Genomic DNA, 17,730 nt, shown 5'->3' with positions numbered 1-17,730 from the left:
AATTCACCCCACAACATCATAACATTACTCAAATTTACATCATTGTTCAACAACACATGCAATTATATAGAAAGAACAATATCATCATCATTGCAACAAAACATAAAAGAACAATAGAAGAAAATCATTTACACAGAGACACCAGGATTGGTTGGAGACCAGGGAAAAACCCACTACAGGGAAAACCCTTTCAAATTATTTTTCTTATTAGATTGTCCTTGAATGATTCAACAAAAGAGAGTACAATGATCCATATATTCAACCATAAACCTATCCAGCAAAATCAACTAAACAATATCCATGAGATGAACCCAACAATGCTAATAATCCAAAACCCTGATTCAGAACCCTGCGATCAACTGTCATTATCTGTGGTCAACTGTCGAACTCTGCGGTCAACTGGCGAAATCTTCGGTCAATTGAAAATTCAAACACTAGGTCTCAATTGCACGGAGAGAGTGTCATGCGTGTTGTTGAAACCCTTCAACTGTGCGCATAGGCTTGCATGCCTTCGGTTATAGCCAAAATTTGCTTGTGACAAGCTTGCGATTGTGATCCAAAACCCTATACACATGTGCGAGCTTCGAACCCTTCAATTTCGGACCTGTGCGAGCCAATCTCCATGAACTACCTCAAACTTGTGCGAGCCAAAACCAAAGAAGAGAAAGAAAGAATGCTTCATGATCATGTGCAAATGAGGTTGAGGTCACTTGTATTTATAGAATTCTAAGGATGTCCAAGTTGCTTTAGGGCTGACTTGATCAAATGTGTACATGTGGGATTTAATTAAAAAATACACTTTCCCTTGACCAAATTTAGCGCTTCAATAATCAAAATTGGTCCTCTTGAAAAGACGAATCTCGTCCCATGGTTGGAATTTGTCACTAAGCTGCCACATTAACACTGACAAACTTCGATTTCAACACTGTTGTTCCTTGAAAATTGTGTTACTCAGACAACAATAATTCGTGCCCTCTCAACTATATGATCTGCCTAGGAAATCGTGCCCTCTCAACTATACAATTTGCCTGGGAAATCGTGCTCTCCACAGGCTATACAATTTCCCCCCTCAACCACTTGATTTTCTTTCAACCTCCTTTGCAATTCGACTTGGTTTCCTCTCCTCTCATTCTCTTCTCTAATCTCACACATGAAGAATGAATGCTTGCAAAGTGCCTCTTCCCCCTTTTTATTCTCTTAATGAAGAGAAATACCTATTCCTAAGGTCAAGGACTGAGATTAGATCTTAGCTTCTCTTGATCAAAGGTGGAGATATAATCTCACATTGACCCCCACAAGCCCCCCTTTCATTAATTGGCCCTCCTAGGCACTTTAATAACTTAAAGTTGTACCATGTACCTTATAACACATATGGTAACTTTTCTCATAAAGTTATTTTATAATAAAAAGTACAATGTACTTTTATAATTTCATTAAGTAACTAATAAATCACATGACTTTAATAAACTCATAAAGTCACTTTTTCTCAAGGGATTCGCTTTACCACTTTTCCTAGGATTGACACAAAGCACTAGGAAACACCTCATTGGTACCATTTCTCAACACTCCCTCTTGCCGAGGAAGGTGTTTCTCACCACTCCCATCTTGTCCTTGAAGTAGACATGCTTTCCACTTGGCAAGGACTTTTTGAGTATCTCTGCAACCTGCTCATCAATGTTTATGTACTTTAGCTTCAATGCTCCTCTCTAAACATAATCTTGAATGAAGTGGTATCTGATGTCAATATGCTTTGACCTATCATGAAATACTGGATTTTGCGTGAGTTTGATACAACTCTGATTATTGCAGTAGATCATTGTCGATCTCAACTGTTGGCCAAATATGCCATATAACATCTTGTGAAGCCAAATGGCCTCACAACTAGTTTGACTAGCTTCCATATACTCCGCCTCTGCAGAACTCTTTGCCATTGATCTCTGTTTCCTGTTGCACCATGACACTACTTCTGAATCCAATGTGAAACAACATCTTGATTTACTCTTCCTCTCGCTAGCACTTCTTGCCCAATCCGAGTCTCTATAGCCGGTCAACCTGAATCCATCCCCCTGGATATAGTCCTATCCATAGTCCATTGTGCCTTGTCGGTATTGCAAAACATGTTTTGCAACCACTCAATGCCCTCTCCTCTGCTTGACCATGAATTGAGTCAATGTATTAATTATGAAACAAATATTTGGTCTAGTATTAACCAAATACATCAACGAATTGATCAACTAACGATATAAAGTGGGATCTACTAACTCAGAATCTAAAGCATGTAGCTTCTTCCAGTCTGTAATCATAAGCATGGCCATGGGCTTGTAGTCCTCCATATGGAATCTCCTCAGTATGTCCACTGCATACTTGCCCCCTTTGCCAGGAAGATATGCCCATCCTCTTGCTAAATTTCCAACCCCAAAAGATAGTGCATCAATCCTATATCGGTCATCTCGAACTCTGAAACAAGGTCTCTCTTATAGTGCCCAACGAGTCTCTCCTCTCCTGTAATAAACAAATCGTCTACATATAGTATAAGATTGAGTGGATCCTCGTCAACCACAATGTAATATATGTTTGGATCTGCATCACTCTTCTCGAAACCCATATGTTGCAAGCGTGAATCAATCTGTGAATACCACGCTCTTGGTGCCTGCGTCAGCCCTTACAAGGCCTTCTTCAGCCTACATACATGAGAATCTCTCTCATGCACCTCAAAGCCCTGTGGCTGCTTGATATATACCTCCTCCTATATGATCCCATTGAGAAAAGTGGTCTTCACATCCATCTGGTGGATCTTCCAACGCATCTCTGCTGCAATGGAGATCATTACTCTAATCGAAGTGTACTGAGCCATTGGTGTGAAGGTCTCGTCATAGTTAACTCCCTCTACCTGTGAGAACCCCCATGCAACAAAACAAGCTTTGTTCTTCTCAATGTTGCCATTGATATCATATTTGATCTTTTAGATCCATCTTTAAGTCACAACTGATTTTCCCTCAGCCCTAAGCACAATCCTACACATCGTTTTTCATGATGTAAGTATACTTTTCCACCATGACATCCCTTTAGACCTGTTGGCCTGCAACGTCCTCATAACTTGAATGTTCAGACTCCATAATGTTGTTGGAATTTTGGGTAGCTCGGAAAGTATTTTTGAGAAGGATACCCACCAAAAGTGGTTGGTTGGAAATCTACCTAAAAGTGGCATTTTGAACTGAAAGATGTGCGTTTAGGACCTAAAAGAAAATAATTATTTATTCTAAATGGTTGATAGGTGAAAACCCTAAGTTCTAGTGGTTTCCTAAATGACCCAAGAGAAAGGATAAACAAAGGAGCCTGTGGAGAGGCTCATTGTATCTCTAATGAGATGGAGTTCACTTGAGGAGGTCGTTTGCCCTAGGAGGGACGCAAACCATAAAGAGAGAGAGTCGAGTAAGGAACAAAAGCATGGTTCTAAGGAGGCTGAGTTCTGTTCAACATGTACAAGTTTAAGAAGATGTCCAAGGAGGCTGAGATCTGTGTAGTTAGTTTGCGTTAGTTTGGAGATCTACTTTGTCCAAGAAGGTTGAGATATGGAGCCAACAAGGAGATCTAGCTGAGATCTAGTTATATGACTGGAAGTAGCCTCAAGTGCACCTAGAAACAAGCCTAAGGCCATAGGTCAAGGAGATTTGTCAAGATCTGGAGAGCCAAGGCTTGATCAGGTCTAAGAAAGGGTGGCCACAACCAAGAAAGGGTTGCTTGCAGGTGAAAAAGTGAGGCCACTAGCCAAGAAGTTGACCGAAGATGTAAAAGAGGCCTATGTGGATAAGAAGAGGGCAGAAAGAGGACAGACAAGCTTAGAGTTGTAGGGTAGGCCTGAGAGCTCTGTGTGTGGACAGGAATAAAAGGAAAACGTTAGATCTGCCCAACAAGCAAGTTAAGGGTTAAGAATTCGTGAAGGGTTGAATGTAATGGTTTGTGACAACAAGTTTGTAATAGCAAGGGCTTATATCTGTCGTGCAAAGGCCACTGGAAGGGTCGAGCACCCCTGTAGGGTTAACTGAGATAGGATCGTGGTCTAGAAAGCAGTTGAGTTTGGTCTCGACCTAGAGAGTAGTTGGCCGAGGGCGTAGAGATGCCTGATAGGGCTTGCCATAGACTATTTTAAGCTACAAGAAGAGCTGATACAATATCGAGACCCTTAGTGTTAGGGTTAAGGTCAGTCAAATTGTGATCATGACTTGAAGAAGGCTAGATGAAGGTGTAACATCAAATGATCTATGGGCTGAAAGGTTTAGCCCAGATCTAAGATGCTGATAGAGAAGCTTGCCATGTGGGTAGCAAGATGACGGAGAGAAAAAGGATATATTCTCTGTGTAATGAAGGCTGATATGTAGTGCATTTGATGGGTCAAACACATTACGAGCAATTGGGTTTGACAGAAATTTGAAAAGAGCCACATCACTGTGTGTTGATGGCAAAGGTCTACCATCTAACATTAACAAATGAGGACAGAAATCATTGGTGCTAAAAGGGCTGTATCAACATGTAAGTCATGTGTATTTGTTCTTGTTCAATTGGGCAGATTGCAGGTGTGAAGAAGCAGATCACAAGTCCTAGTTTTGTATACTATGTATACTAGATGTATTAGTGATTGAGGGCCATGATGCTTGGTATGAGAGCCCCATGATTCTTTTATTGATGGACTAATAAATTAATTGAGCTTTGGGCTCAAATCTCTGTGTACTCAATTGATTTTGCCGCTGAATATTTCCACTATGCAAAGGGCTTTTGTGTTGGGGGTTTCTAGTTTGTTTGTGTGAGTGATTAGCCCCAAACTAGATCTAGGGCCTAAGGAAAATTCAACAAATGCTATTGACTACAACCAAATAGCCACGAAACCTCTCTGGTGGTTTGCGTTCCCTAATTGGCCACTTGGGCTTTCCCATTGTCTCTTAGGCTTCTTGCAAGTTATCACAAAGCCATTTAGGCTTCCTCTTCCTTGACGTAGCCTCCTAAATCGAGGTGGATATACCCTCCTTTGTAATCAATACCCTTGATGATGATGCCCTATGGTTTACAGTGAACTTGTACTTTGGGAACTTGTGCCTTGTGACCCAGTGATATGTGGACCTGTTACCCTTGGTGCCTGTGAAGCGTCAGATCCCTGTGATCCTGAACTGTGTGGTGAACCTCCTTGCTATGCACTACTATGCTGTGTACCATGCTATTCTACATGACCCAATACTTTCGACCTCCTCAAGGCTCGCTCCTCGAACCTCACATCCCACTGCACCACCACCTTCCTCAAGGCTGGAATATAGATCTAATAAGCCTTTGAGGTCTTGCTGTACCCAACAAAAAAGCCCTTCTCTGTCGTGGGCTCTAGCTTTGTCCTCTTCTCCGAAGGGACATGTCAATATGTAAGGCTCCGAATAATCCTAAAGTGCCCCACCTTTGTCTTCCTCCCTATGAAAGCCTCCTTAGGAGTCGTGCTCCCCAACACTATGTGGACTCCTATTCTGTAGATAATACTATAGTGTTGCATACCTCTAACCCTAAGTGTTGTGGGTGGAAACACCGTAGGGTCTTGGGTTGAAAACCCCAACAGAGCGGAGGGCATACAACATAAAGAAATGTACAGACAAATAATCTAAATGCTTAAACTACTGAAGTGGGAATATGTGGTATTACTCGGAGGTCCTACGTTCGGGGTCTATCCCACATGATCCAAACCCTCTGCTCCTTCTAATGCCTTTAGAACCTGTAACTTATCCAAGCAAAGCATATACAACAACAGTAATAGAAAGCATGTTCATGATATATGTGTTAGATCATATAAGCAAATGAGCAATTGAGCATTAATATAAGATTTATAAGCAAATCACAACATGGATCAATGCATAAACATGATAAATATCAGGAACATAACAACATTTCTTTATTGATGTAAGCTAAATGAAAGGTGGAAAACTACAACCTGAGTCTTCCTCCAGCTCCAAGCGGAATCGTCCTCCGGATCCGTCCTGTCCCAGCCTCAGCAATCTTCCTCCATCGATACACACAAGGATGTCATAAGAGGGATGAAGGACATCTCAAAAGAGGAAACAAAGGTTTCCTATAACTTGGGAGTGCAAGAGGCACAGGGATTTCTTCAGACTCGATCAGGGATCAATCAACTATAATATCAATATCTCCTCTCTTCCCCTCTTAGGCCTTCCCATGGAGGTTTATTTATACTTCTCCAAATTAGTATTTTTAGTTGGGAAACAGTTGGGCCACGGGCTATAGTGGGTGAGTAATAGGTAAAACCTGTAAACTCCGCCCGAATTTAAGGAGATTATTTATTTTTCAGTGTTTTAACACATATACGCGGGCTGGGTATATAGTGACCCGCATGTACACGCTTTTAACACAGGCAAAGTAGCGTATGGGAAGTAAAACACTGTTTTTTAGAATTTGGACCAAGTCTGGAAATGAAGGGTTGCCCTAGGCCATAACCAGAGCATCAAATCTACCAAGAGTGGTAAATGGTGCTATAATACTAAGTTGCATGAAAAGGCTAAACGTTTTGGAGTTTTTGAAACGGGCACGTTTAGAAACGTCACCTCCAAAAAATGGAAATGTCAGCTGAAACGTCATATATATATATATATATATATATATATAAGTGAATAACACATTATCTTTGCAATAAAAAAGGGAATAAGACCCATAGATGACAATTTAGAAGGAAAAACAAGTCTATATTAACTCTCATAAATGATTACATGATGGTCTAGTTTCGGCCAAGTTTCAAAGTTTCGGGTATGGGTACGGCCCGAAACGCTAGGTTCCTAGAAGTTTCGTGCAACGTAGCTTTGACCATAAGAATAATGGTAACTCTTGATCATGTAACATGGGTCTTGTAGCCCCAGCTATAGCTGTGCTCTTCCTCTCAACAACCCCATTCTACTATTGGATGTAGGGAACTGTTCACTCTCTCTTGATGCTTGCATTAACACAAAAATATCTGAACTCATGGGAGGTGTACTAGCCCCCATTATTAGACCTCAAGAACTTGATCTTCCTCCCTGTCTAATTCTCCATGAGAGATTTGAACTCTCAGAACCTCTTGAAGGCCTCATCCTCGGTCTTCAAGAAAACGATTCAGGTCTTCCTAGAGTAGTCATTAATGAAAGTGACATTATACAAATATCCACTCAAAGAAGATGAAGACATAGGACCACATTTATCTGGATGAATCAAGTCTAGGATACAACTCACCTTGTTTTCACTACTTGGAAAGGTTGTCTTGTTGTACTTTCCCAAAGCACACCCCCTTCTTGGGGAAGCCCTTAACATTGTCTTGACCAATTGATCATCGAGAATAATCTCTCCCACTGCAGTCAAGTCATCTCTCACTTGTGTGATCTTGGTAAGGTATGAGGTCACGTGTCAGGTTCGGTCATCTTGGTGTTTATTAGTTTCTCAGGTAACACCATCTTCTTGTTTTCATTATTGCTCTGGTAAATTTTTATCAAGGAATCCCACATCTCGTAGGCAAATTTCTTTCCTGACGCATGAGGTATAAGGTGTTTTTTAAATGCATCAAGAAGGATTCTCTTAGCCTTCACATTGTGCTCATTGAAGTCTAGCAACTGAATAGGATTCGCTGGTGGTTGTGTAGAAAAATTTTAAATGCTGGTAGTCCTCCCAGTTTCAAGGTTTTTACATGTATGTTTAATGTGCTCACTCCATACAGTTAGGTGATATAAAACATTTAATACAAATTTATTTGGAACATAATTGAGATACAACTATACTTCACTTTTCCAGCAGATAAGAAAATAAATACAAGCAAGCACACATGGAATTTTTTACACAGAGGTTTTGATCCAATGACCCTAGAAAAACCCACAAGGGGAAAACCAGTGAAAGGAGGATTTATTTGCTTCTTTAGAAATTTCTTACAATCATTAATACAACAAGAGTTATTATACTTATCTCTTCCCTTAAGAGTGCCTTTGAATTCCACTTTCAACTCAACTTTTGAACTAATAACTTTGTCCCACGCTTAACTCTATTAAACCAAAAATTTCAGAGATTTGGCAGCTTCTTCTACACAGGAATTTCGGGCTCATTGACGGACTTATTCTGCCTGGAAACTCGTATTTGAACAACTGAATATACACACAAACTTTCCAAGTGTCTCCTCCCTGAAGTGCGAGCAGATCAACTCTTTACAGCTAGCCCGGAAAACTTGCTGACAGCTACAAAACTTTGGTAAGTGCTTGTATGTAGACTTTGGTAAATTGTCACTGCCCTTATGCTTGCCTTGCTAGAGATATAACTCGACCAGACTTGAGATTTACCCTCAATTTGTGTGCCAACAAAAACTATGGCTGCCTCCTCCAAACTGATGCTTCCTTCTTGGCTTAAACTCGACCTCCTTGGGAGATCAAATTGCTGTAGCTGCTCTCTTGTATTATCAGCTGTAGATCTTCTCCCTTAGCTAAATTTGTCCTCCTCCCAAGCTCCTCTTCACTTCTTCTCAAATGCTCATTAGAATGAATAATGAGAATGCCTTTTCCCTTTTTGTCTTCTCTTAGAGTAGGAGAGCCTAACCCTAGTGATCAAGGGCTGATATTAAATCTCAACCCATGAGATCAAATCCCCCCACTTTGACTCCCTCGCTCATGTGGTCCCCCTCGCTTAATGAGCTCCTAGTCACTTTAATTTGTTTTGTACCATGTGCATTTTTTCTCTTATAAAGTCAACGTTAAAATTTAAAGTGGTTTTAATAATAAAAAGACACTTTGTACTTTTTCTCCCTAAAGTCACATTTAAAACATAAAATGACTTCATTAAAAGGAAACCTAGTATATGTACTACCTCATAAAGTAACTTTACCTCGTGACATTAATATAACTCATCATGTCACATGACAAAAAGGTTATTAAGGTGTTTTCCTAGGAAAAAAGGCCAATGCACTAGGAAACACTTCCTTGGTACCATTTTTCTCAATAGGTTGTACTGCTCTCTTGACAATATCCCATAACTCAAGCTCCTCGAGTAACAAAACTATCCTCTCCTTCCATGGGCCGAAGTTTTCAGCCCCACTTAACCTGTCCTCCACCCTCAAACCAGAAGCCATTTGACCCTTTCTACCTGTTACTGCTCAAACTAGTAGGGGACCTAAAGGGGATCCCTAAAGGGCAAATGCTAGGCTAAGGGCAACACATAGAGACTTAGCCCATTGTCACCTCAGCTAAGGCTCCCTTCTATTTACAGGCTTTCACTGATGGGAGGGGACCCGATATATTATGGAGTCACTTATGAAGGATAAGTCAATGAATGATGTGGAGTGACACAAACAATCCCTTTCTCGGAAGAGTTAGAAAGATAAGGCTTGCTTGCTTTCTAAGCAAAGTGGAATGTTTTCTAGGGAAAGGAAGGGAGGATTTAAGGGTTGGTTTGATGGGATATGACTTGTGAGGGAACTTTTGTGAAAATTTGGATGCCCAAAATTCTATTGCAGCAACTGATATTACTTCTTCTACTTGTTAATCCATGCAAGTTATTTACGGTGTTACTGTAAATATCAAAGTAAATACACTGCAACCTTCACTACTAAAAATAAAATGCGGAAACAAGAAACTGAACAAGAAAGAAATACAACACATCTACACAGTTATTTTTGGACAAATATCTTGGGAAAAACCCAATGCGGGAAAATCGGTGCAACAACTTTGAGGGTTTTATTTTTATGTAGTAGTAATTTCTGAATACAATCTCTGGATGCCTTCCTAACAATCCATTTACAGAGAATATCATTGACAGAGAGATAAGTGAGGTTACCTCACACTATCACTGGAAATCCTGACTGATCTAGCCACTGAATGAACTGCTCCTGGCTGCCTTTGTGCAGTCACTGCGTCAACCCAGCGTCACACCCTTTGGGGACTGTGTCACTCCTCCCGACTGATCGATTTGCCTATGAGATTTTGACTTCTGCTCTCCTGGTCTCACACCCCAACTTCCAGCTATAGAAATTGATCTCCTCGGCAAATTTTCAGACTTCCTCAAGGCTCTGCGCTGTCTCTGCGTCAGCCTATGTTGCCTCTGCGTTAGCCTATGCTGCCTCTGCGTTAGCCTATCTGGCTCTGTGTTGCCTATGTTGGATCTCTCTCTCTCTCTCTCTCTTCTGTGTTGAGTATTCTCCGCCCAAGAAAGATTTCCCTTCGGATACTATCCCTGCCCCTCACTGCAAAAGATCACTATTGAAAATCTCTTCGGCAGCTGCTTTGCTTCAGAAAATCAAACTTTTGATCTCCCCACTGTGTGTTCTCGAAGTGCCCCTCAAGCCTCTTCTTATATCTCTCTGTTGGACAACCATCGACCCAGATTAACTTCTAATCAAGGGCTTATATAATTTTGGCTTGATCCTCGTCTTCTTCTAGAAGTTACACCCACAGTTTAGATTAATACCCATTAATTATTTTAATTTCCTAAGTTTAAACTTAGGGTCCCATTAAAAATAATTAATTATTTTAATAAAACTGTTTCTTAGTGGAATTTCCCAAAACGATTTCTCGATATTGGAGAATGCATGTGTCTAAGCAATTAGCCCTAGAACAACAAAAATCCCAGTCCAATGTATATGACAAAGTAAAACAAGAATAACATTAAAAGCATGTACTTACATGTAACTAAATATATCCAACCATTCACAATTGACAAGAGAAAAGCTCTAAGGGAAGATAGACCAATATCCACACATCGAAATTCATCCATAAAGCTCCAATTCATCCTCTAGAAAAAAGTGCAAAAATATTAAGAGAGAGATAAGATCTAAACCAAAGTGATGATGAACAAATGGGCTCATCTCACTTGTATTTATACACAACTTAGGAGTTCGAATTAGTCTCCTTGGCCTACATAAGCCTTAAAAATAAAATAATGTTCTAATAATTCAACTTTTGGTGACAAGCCCACCAAACTAGCTCATAAATGAAAAAGTAAGCTTCTCAAGAGGTCAAATAATAATTCATGCATGTCGTAGGGGCCTCTAAGAGGCCTAATGAGGTCCATGGGTGCTACAATGAAGAATAACACCCTCAAAAGCAGTGGACAAGGGGTTGGCCCCTTGTAATAACTTGTGGTGCTCCAAATGACATGTGGGGGTACACAAGTGTCCTCATGGGTCTCCAAACAAATCGAAGATGCTTGTAGATCGCCTGCAAGGGCTAGGATGATGGTGTAGGTGATGCCACATCATCGTGCAAGTCCTGGATCATCTGCCAAGTGTATGGTGTAAATCTGGGGCCAGCTGGGCATGATGGATCAGGTGCATCTTCCTCGTCCAATAAGTGAACCACGAGCAATCTCTGAATGGCTGTGGGGATCCATGGAGTGTTGTCTGCTGCTGTGGAGGCCCATGGCTCTCAACGCACACCCTACAAGTGCCAATGTAACCCTCTGAAGGATTAGGACCCCGTATAGGGAGACCAAACCCAAAATGGAGACCATCTGCAATCCTGCATAAGATCCAATGCGTCCCCTAGCCTTCCAGTACAACAAGTCATTAAAGAAATCGAGTAAATGAGTTTACCAAATCATGGACCACATTAAAAAAATGGAGTAAATAAGCTTACCAAATCATGGACCACAGGTAGGGACTTCATAATGGCCTGCCCTTCCATAACGGGCTTCAGGATGTGCCAATGTCTCCTAAACTCCAAATGGGGTTAACCAATAATCTTATTAGGTGGTTTCTATTTGGAAAGGGGATGATATAGTTAAGGTACATCCTTCAAAATGTGGTGGCATGTGATAGAGAGGGAATCCCACACTTGGGTTTATAATGTAAAGGAGGGAGCAATCGTGGTACATGAGGTGCCTCGACTTTGATTTTTTCCACCCTTCTTTATATGCCTTTTCGCCTTTTTATGATTTTCTTTGACTAACTGGTCGGGGCTCAAGGGGTAAGAGCATGATGTATAGGATATAGCAGTGAATACCGCTTTTTAAGGTGGGGCGATTCATTTCCCACCAGGGGTTGGGACAATCATGGGTTCCTATGTGATGAAGGAGGTTTATAGAACATGTAGGAACCACAGTGATGGCCATGATGATGGGGTAGAGCTCATGTATTGGCTTTTGCCCACGTGCTAAATGTGTTTGTTCTGACCATATTTTGCATTTTGTGGTACATTTTCCTGTTGAATGTGGCCATATATTCTTTTATCTTTCATTTTAGCTGCATCAACCTCCAGGCTTCATTCCAGGCCATGACCCAAGGTGTGAGCAAGGGAAAGGGCATGCTAACCCTATGTGGACCCATTGGAGGAATGTGGACCCAAGTGGGAGAAATGATGAATGGGGTAATAATGAATGGAAAGAGGGTAATATAAGCGGATAAGGGAGTAGGACCACGTAACCAAAATCGGGGTTTCCCATGAAATACCATCCCTAGAACCAAGTGGTTAGTGAAACAAGACTAGAATCCAAGGTTAATACCTAAAAGGGGTCTAGAAAACGAGAGCACAAACCTAGCCCATTCTTTCTGCTGAATCCCTCGATTAATCCATGGCCAGGAGTGTCCATGATAAACAAACTACAATACTCAATTTCCAAATGACAAGGCATACCTTTAGGTTTGAGAGGACCTCCTTCAAAAATACGATCATGACAGATGGGCGAGGGACCACATGGCTGGCTCAGGTGCCTGAGAAATGACACAATGAGCTAGCTGGTGGCTGCAAGGGGCCGCCGGCTGCCGTCTGAAGACCATCTTGAAGAAGAAAATTCCCCTAGGGATATTACCCACAAAATGGTAGGTAGCACAACCAACACAACTATCCAACATTGAAATTGGGTAAACAATCTCCATCTCAGCCACCATATCTCTGGGTATGTAGGCTGGTTTTGCTTGCTATTCAACACTTCTCAACTGATAGGTTCACTGTTGCTTTGATACTATGTAGAAATTTTGACTATAAATCCCCCCCCCGGTTTCAAGTTTGGTTTTCACATCAAGTTTAATGCCCTTCCCATAATTTGATATAAACTTTAATTTAAATCTCAAAACAAGAAAAACTTGAGATCTTTTCTACTTTTTGCTTTTGCTGAGAAATCACACAAGTATGTATGACATTCGAACACAATAAATTTTTGGTCAAACTGACCCTGGAAAAACTCTGAAGAGAAAACCAGTGAAGAAGGGAGATTTATTTTTCCTTAAGAAAATTTGGAACAACAGTACAATCAGCAATTAATACAACACAAACTTCTCTCAAATCTGCCCCACACTGCTTTGGAAACAATGTTGTAGCTGTCATTGATTTCTGTGCTACCGCTCCTCAAAATCTGTGTCTTAATAGCCTTGATTTGCATGCCACTCAGCTCAGAAGTAAAGTGCTCTGTAACAACATTAAATGCTGTACAGTATTGTCGATTTTTGTGCCCAAGACTCAGCCCAAAAATATTGCTCAGTATGTCTCGTTTTTCATGCCTTGACAACAGCTCTAACAGACTTAGATTTCAGCGCTGCTGTTCCTTGAAAATCGTGCTGCTTAGACAACATTAATTCATGCCCTATCAGTTGTACTATCTGCCTGGGAAATCATGCCCTCTCAACTGTACAATTTGCCTGGGTAATCGTGTGTTCCACAGGCTGTACAATCTGCCCTCTCGGCCACTCGATTTACCTTCAGCCTTCTTCTATGCAAGTCAACCTGGTCTCTTCTATCTCCTTCTCTTCTCCAATCTCACACATGAATAATGAATGCATGAAAAGTGTTTTGTCCCGCTTTTTATTCTCTTAATGAAGAGAAAGACCTATCCCTAAGATCAAGGGCTGAGAGTAGATCTTAGCTTCTCTGGATCAAGGGTGGAGATCTAATCTTACATTGACCCCTTCAAGACCCCCTTTTCATTAATTGACCCTCCTAGTCACTTTAATAACTTAAAACTTACCATGTACTTTATAACACATAAAGTAACTTTTCTCGTGAAGTCAATTTAATAATAAAAAGTAGAATGTACTTTCGTAAACTCATGAAGTAATTAATAAATCACATGAATTTAATACACTCATAAAGTCACTTTTTCTCAAGGAGTTCACTTTACCACTTTTCCTAGGCTAGGCACAAAGTCCTAGAAAACACATCCTTGGTACCATTTTTCAATAGGTGCATCCTCTAAGAAGTTCATCTTCCAATGATGCACCTTAAAATAACAATAAAGAGTGCTCCTCAAGATGTGGTTCCACCTTTCCTTTGGGATAACAGAAGGATGCCAAGTGCCTTCATTGAATGCATGGTGCTCCCTTGAAAATTTTAGTGGTGTTAAATGCTACCAAATATGTCACTTATGCCTTGGGATATGTGAAATGCCTCAAAGTACAATTCAAATAAGAAAATGTATCATCTATGTTGAAGGCACCCCAAAAAATGAATTACTGCCACGTCTCAAAAGATGTGAGTGCAATAGCATGTTAAGGAGAAGGCAAACATGTAGCTCTCCATCTCACTGTGCATCTGCTGGAAACGTTTATTTGTCTCAAATGCCCATGGCAACCAGTTAGCAGTTAATAAAACTGGTTAAGCAGCTGATCTTTTGTATGGAAGTAGTGGCATGATAATGCAATAGCCAAGTTGACAAATTTTCAGTGTTGCCTAAATGGGTGTTAAAATCATATAAGAAGCAATCCTTAAAATATGTGGCAGGGAAACTTGTGTTATGATGGTCCGGCTGGACTTCTACAGTTACTATGGGTGTTGGCCCTCTATTTTACCACTGATGCATGTAATGAAATGTAGTAATGGGCAATAAAGTTCCAAAATATGTGAGGACACTGACTGATATTATACAAACAGGTGTGCATGGCTTGCGGGTCTAGAGGTCGATTGTGGCGTTGTGTGAGATGCCCAGTAGCTGTACATAAGGCATGCAGTCCATGGCCAGAAGCGATGACTCTTTTGAGGGACACACCAGGGCAAGCAGTATGTTGGAGGCATCATGAAGATTGGAGGTTGGATCACAAGGTTATACTTTTGTATCCATCCTAACGGTGGCTAGCTAGTGTTTTTAATAAATTTCGTGTGTAATTAATTTTCTTTTTCTTTTACTATTTTTATTACAGGCAAAAAATAGAAACCAGGCAAAAAATAGAAACCAGACAATATTGGTGTAATATAAATGATAAAATTTCCTCCATTTTTTAGTTACTGTTCTGGGAATAAATAAGTTGTTCATATCCAGTGCCATATTGTTTACTTTTTTGTTGCTTGTAGTTTGCTTTTGTCATTGTTTCCTTTGACATTCTACTTTGAGGCGTTTTGGTACCTTTTACTTATTTGGGTGTGTTGGCTTATGATAGTATTTGAGTAAAATATCTTAAGATTTATAGTTTGCCTTTCCAAGTTATTATAAAACTGTAACTTCACTAATATTCTCCCAAGTTTTGTGTATTGTGGTTTTCTAATTGCTTCCCTTTTGTTCCTTGTCAGTTTTGTATTCTGTCCCCTTTTGTTTGCTCAGGTATTGGTCTTACTTTTACCATTAGAATATACATTCTTTCTGCTTTTGTCTAAGGGTCTAGCAGGATTCAATACATGTTACTGAACTAGTATGCATTTCACTAAGTTAATTTTAGAGTCTAGACTATTATTTTAAGATGTCAAGCATGGACATGGAACTCCCAATCTGCATGATATGGTTCTTTTGTTGGAGATAACTGTGAAAATTCCAAGACTCGAAGGAACCCCTACTGCAGCAAATCTGAATCTATTTCACCTACTTGATTTTTAACATACATTAACCAAGTTATTCTTCTGAACACTGAAGCAAATTACATCTGCAGCCTACACTAATTAAATATTTGATCTCATGAAACAGAAAATAAAGAAAAGAACAAGATACATATGACACTTATTTTTGGACACAATAGTCCCCGGAAAAACCCAATGCGGGAAAACAGGTGCAACAGTTCTGAGGGTTTATTTTATGCATGTGAAATATCTAAATACAACTCTAGGATGTTCATCTAGCAATCCTTTAGAGAGAAAATACTGGCGGAAAATCTGAGTGAGTTTTACCTCACTTCACTCGGCAGAATTCCGGCTGATCCGGCAAAAGACTAGCTAACCCTGGCTATTTTTGTGCTGGTTCTACGTCACCTTTTTTGCCCTATGCGTTAGCTCATCCGGCTGTTCCTGCAGTTCCCGACAGTTCTGGCAAGTCTCGACAGTTACGATAGTTTCGTCTATATCGGCAGTTCCGACAGTTCCCGACAGTTTCCGCTGTTCTGGCAGTTCTAGATTTTGCATGACAGGCAACTTTTCTCCGTCAGCTCTCCTTGCTACTGCGCTGCCTCTCTGCAAGCTCTCTCTGCCTCTCTGCTCTATATTTTCAAGAAAGTCCTCTCGGATTCTTTATGCCGCTCAGCTGCAAGATCTCCCCAATTAATTTCCTCCTGAGAACTTCTCACCTCAGAAAATCAATTTCCTCAATCTGTGTGTGTGTGTTTCCAAATGAACCCCAAGCCTTCATTTTCTACTTTCTCTATTGAGTCTTCAATGACCGAGATTAAGTCTCTAATCAACGGCTAAGATTAAAACATGACTTGATCCGCCTTCTAGATCATTTCCATATTTTGATTAATACTCATTAATATTTTAATTTTCGTAAGTTTAGACTTAGGGACCCCATTAAAAATATTAATTATTTTAATAAAATACAATCCGGGTGGAATTTCACCAAACGGTTTATGGGTTCTTTAGAACTCATGTGCTTTAGCCTCTCCACCAATTTTCAAGGCTAGAGCACTTCCGATGCTAGCAAAAACTAACACTCCCTCTTAGCAAGGAAAGTGCTTTAGCAACAATGTCCAACTGCATGTTGCTCTGTTTCTGAAGCACCTCCTTTCTGCACTGTTGTTGCCACCAACATTGTGATGTTGCTGCTACTGTACTGTTGCTCATGACATTGCCACTGCCACTGCTGCATTTGTACTACAACTCCCTCTCAAACGCTGCATCTGCTATGCTGCTAGTACTGCCACTGCTAACACTGCATCTGTACTGCAACTCAGTTGCCGAGAGAAGCAATTGAGAAACTTCCAAAATTAGCTGAACTTAACTGTGTTTAGCATAATACAATGAATGTTGGAGTTCGACGGCTGTTGACCCTCTGAATCTTCTGCGCTGCTGCTGTCTTCTGCATTGTGCCAATTGCATTACTGCCAACTTTGCTCTACGCTGATCAGTCTCTAGTCCGAAGCCACTGCATCTTTCCTCCAAACAATCCACTGCATCATCTGACACTAAGTCCATCTCGCTATTGTTGAATCTTGGGCTCTCGTAACAAGGAATTGATCCAAGAGGTGGTCTCCTCAAGGATCCTGCCCACATGTAGTCCTCCCGACTACAGCTCAATGTCACCCCATCTCCCTCATGGAGATGCGTGGGCACTCGTGGCAAACTTATCCTTGTCAACCTTTGCTGAAGCAGCCTTAGGATCATTTTTCTCATCCTTGCCCTTTTTCTTCAACGGACACTGAGATGCATAGTGGCCCAACTTGCCACAACTGAAACATTTCACCTTCAAAATGTCCTTCTTTCACTTTGGCTTATGTTGTCCCTTCGATGCTAGAGCTGCGTTCTCCTCCTCCTCCTTCGTCTTTGTGCTAGTCCCATTGTTGCCACTAAGGTTGACCTTCACTAGGTCCCTCCTTAACTCCTCCTGTTGAAGATTTGCCCAGAC

General features: G+C 40.7%; 1 protein-coding gene across 5 annotated transcripts in view; it reads left to right on the top strand.

Annotated features, from left to right (window-relative positions):
- LOC149138028 (uncharacterized) overlaps positions 1-17,730 on the top strand; it is a 329,683-nt gene that overhangs the window by 38,360 nt on the left and 273,593 nt on the right. For 4 of the 5 annotated variants that reach the window (XM_089448539.1, XM_089448541.1, XM_089448540.1 and 1 more), the window contains one exon: positions 14,844-14,998. In XM_089448539.1, coding sequence (XP_089304665.1) covers positions 14,844-14,998 — 155 coding nt within the window. Of the gene's footprint in view, positions 1-14,843; positions 15,012-17,730 lie in introns of all 5 variants that reach the window. The other variant, XM_089448542.1, reaches the window with a different exon arrangement.

The sequence above is a fragment of the Pinus tabuliformis genome, chromosome X (genome assembly GCF_031772625.1).
Source record: "Pinus tabuliformis cultivar Carrire ecotype Pingquan chromosome X, CPIR1, whole genome shotgun sequence".
In the NCBI taxonomy this organism is placed as follows: domain Eukaryota; kingdom Viridiplantae; phylum Streptophyta; class Pinopsida; order Pinales; family Pinaceae; genus Pinus; species Pinus tabuliformis.
The sequence above is the reverse complement of the archived record's forward strand: the minus strand, read 5'-3'. Positions and strand labels throughout refer to the sequence as shown.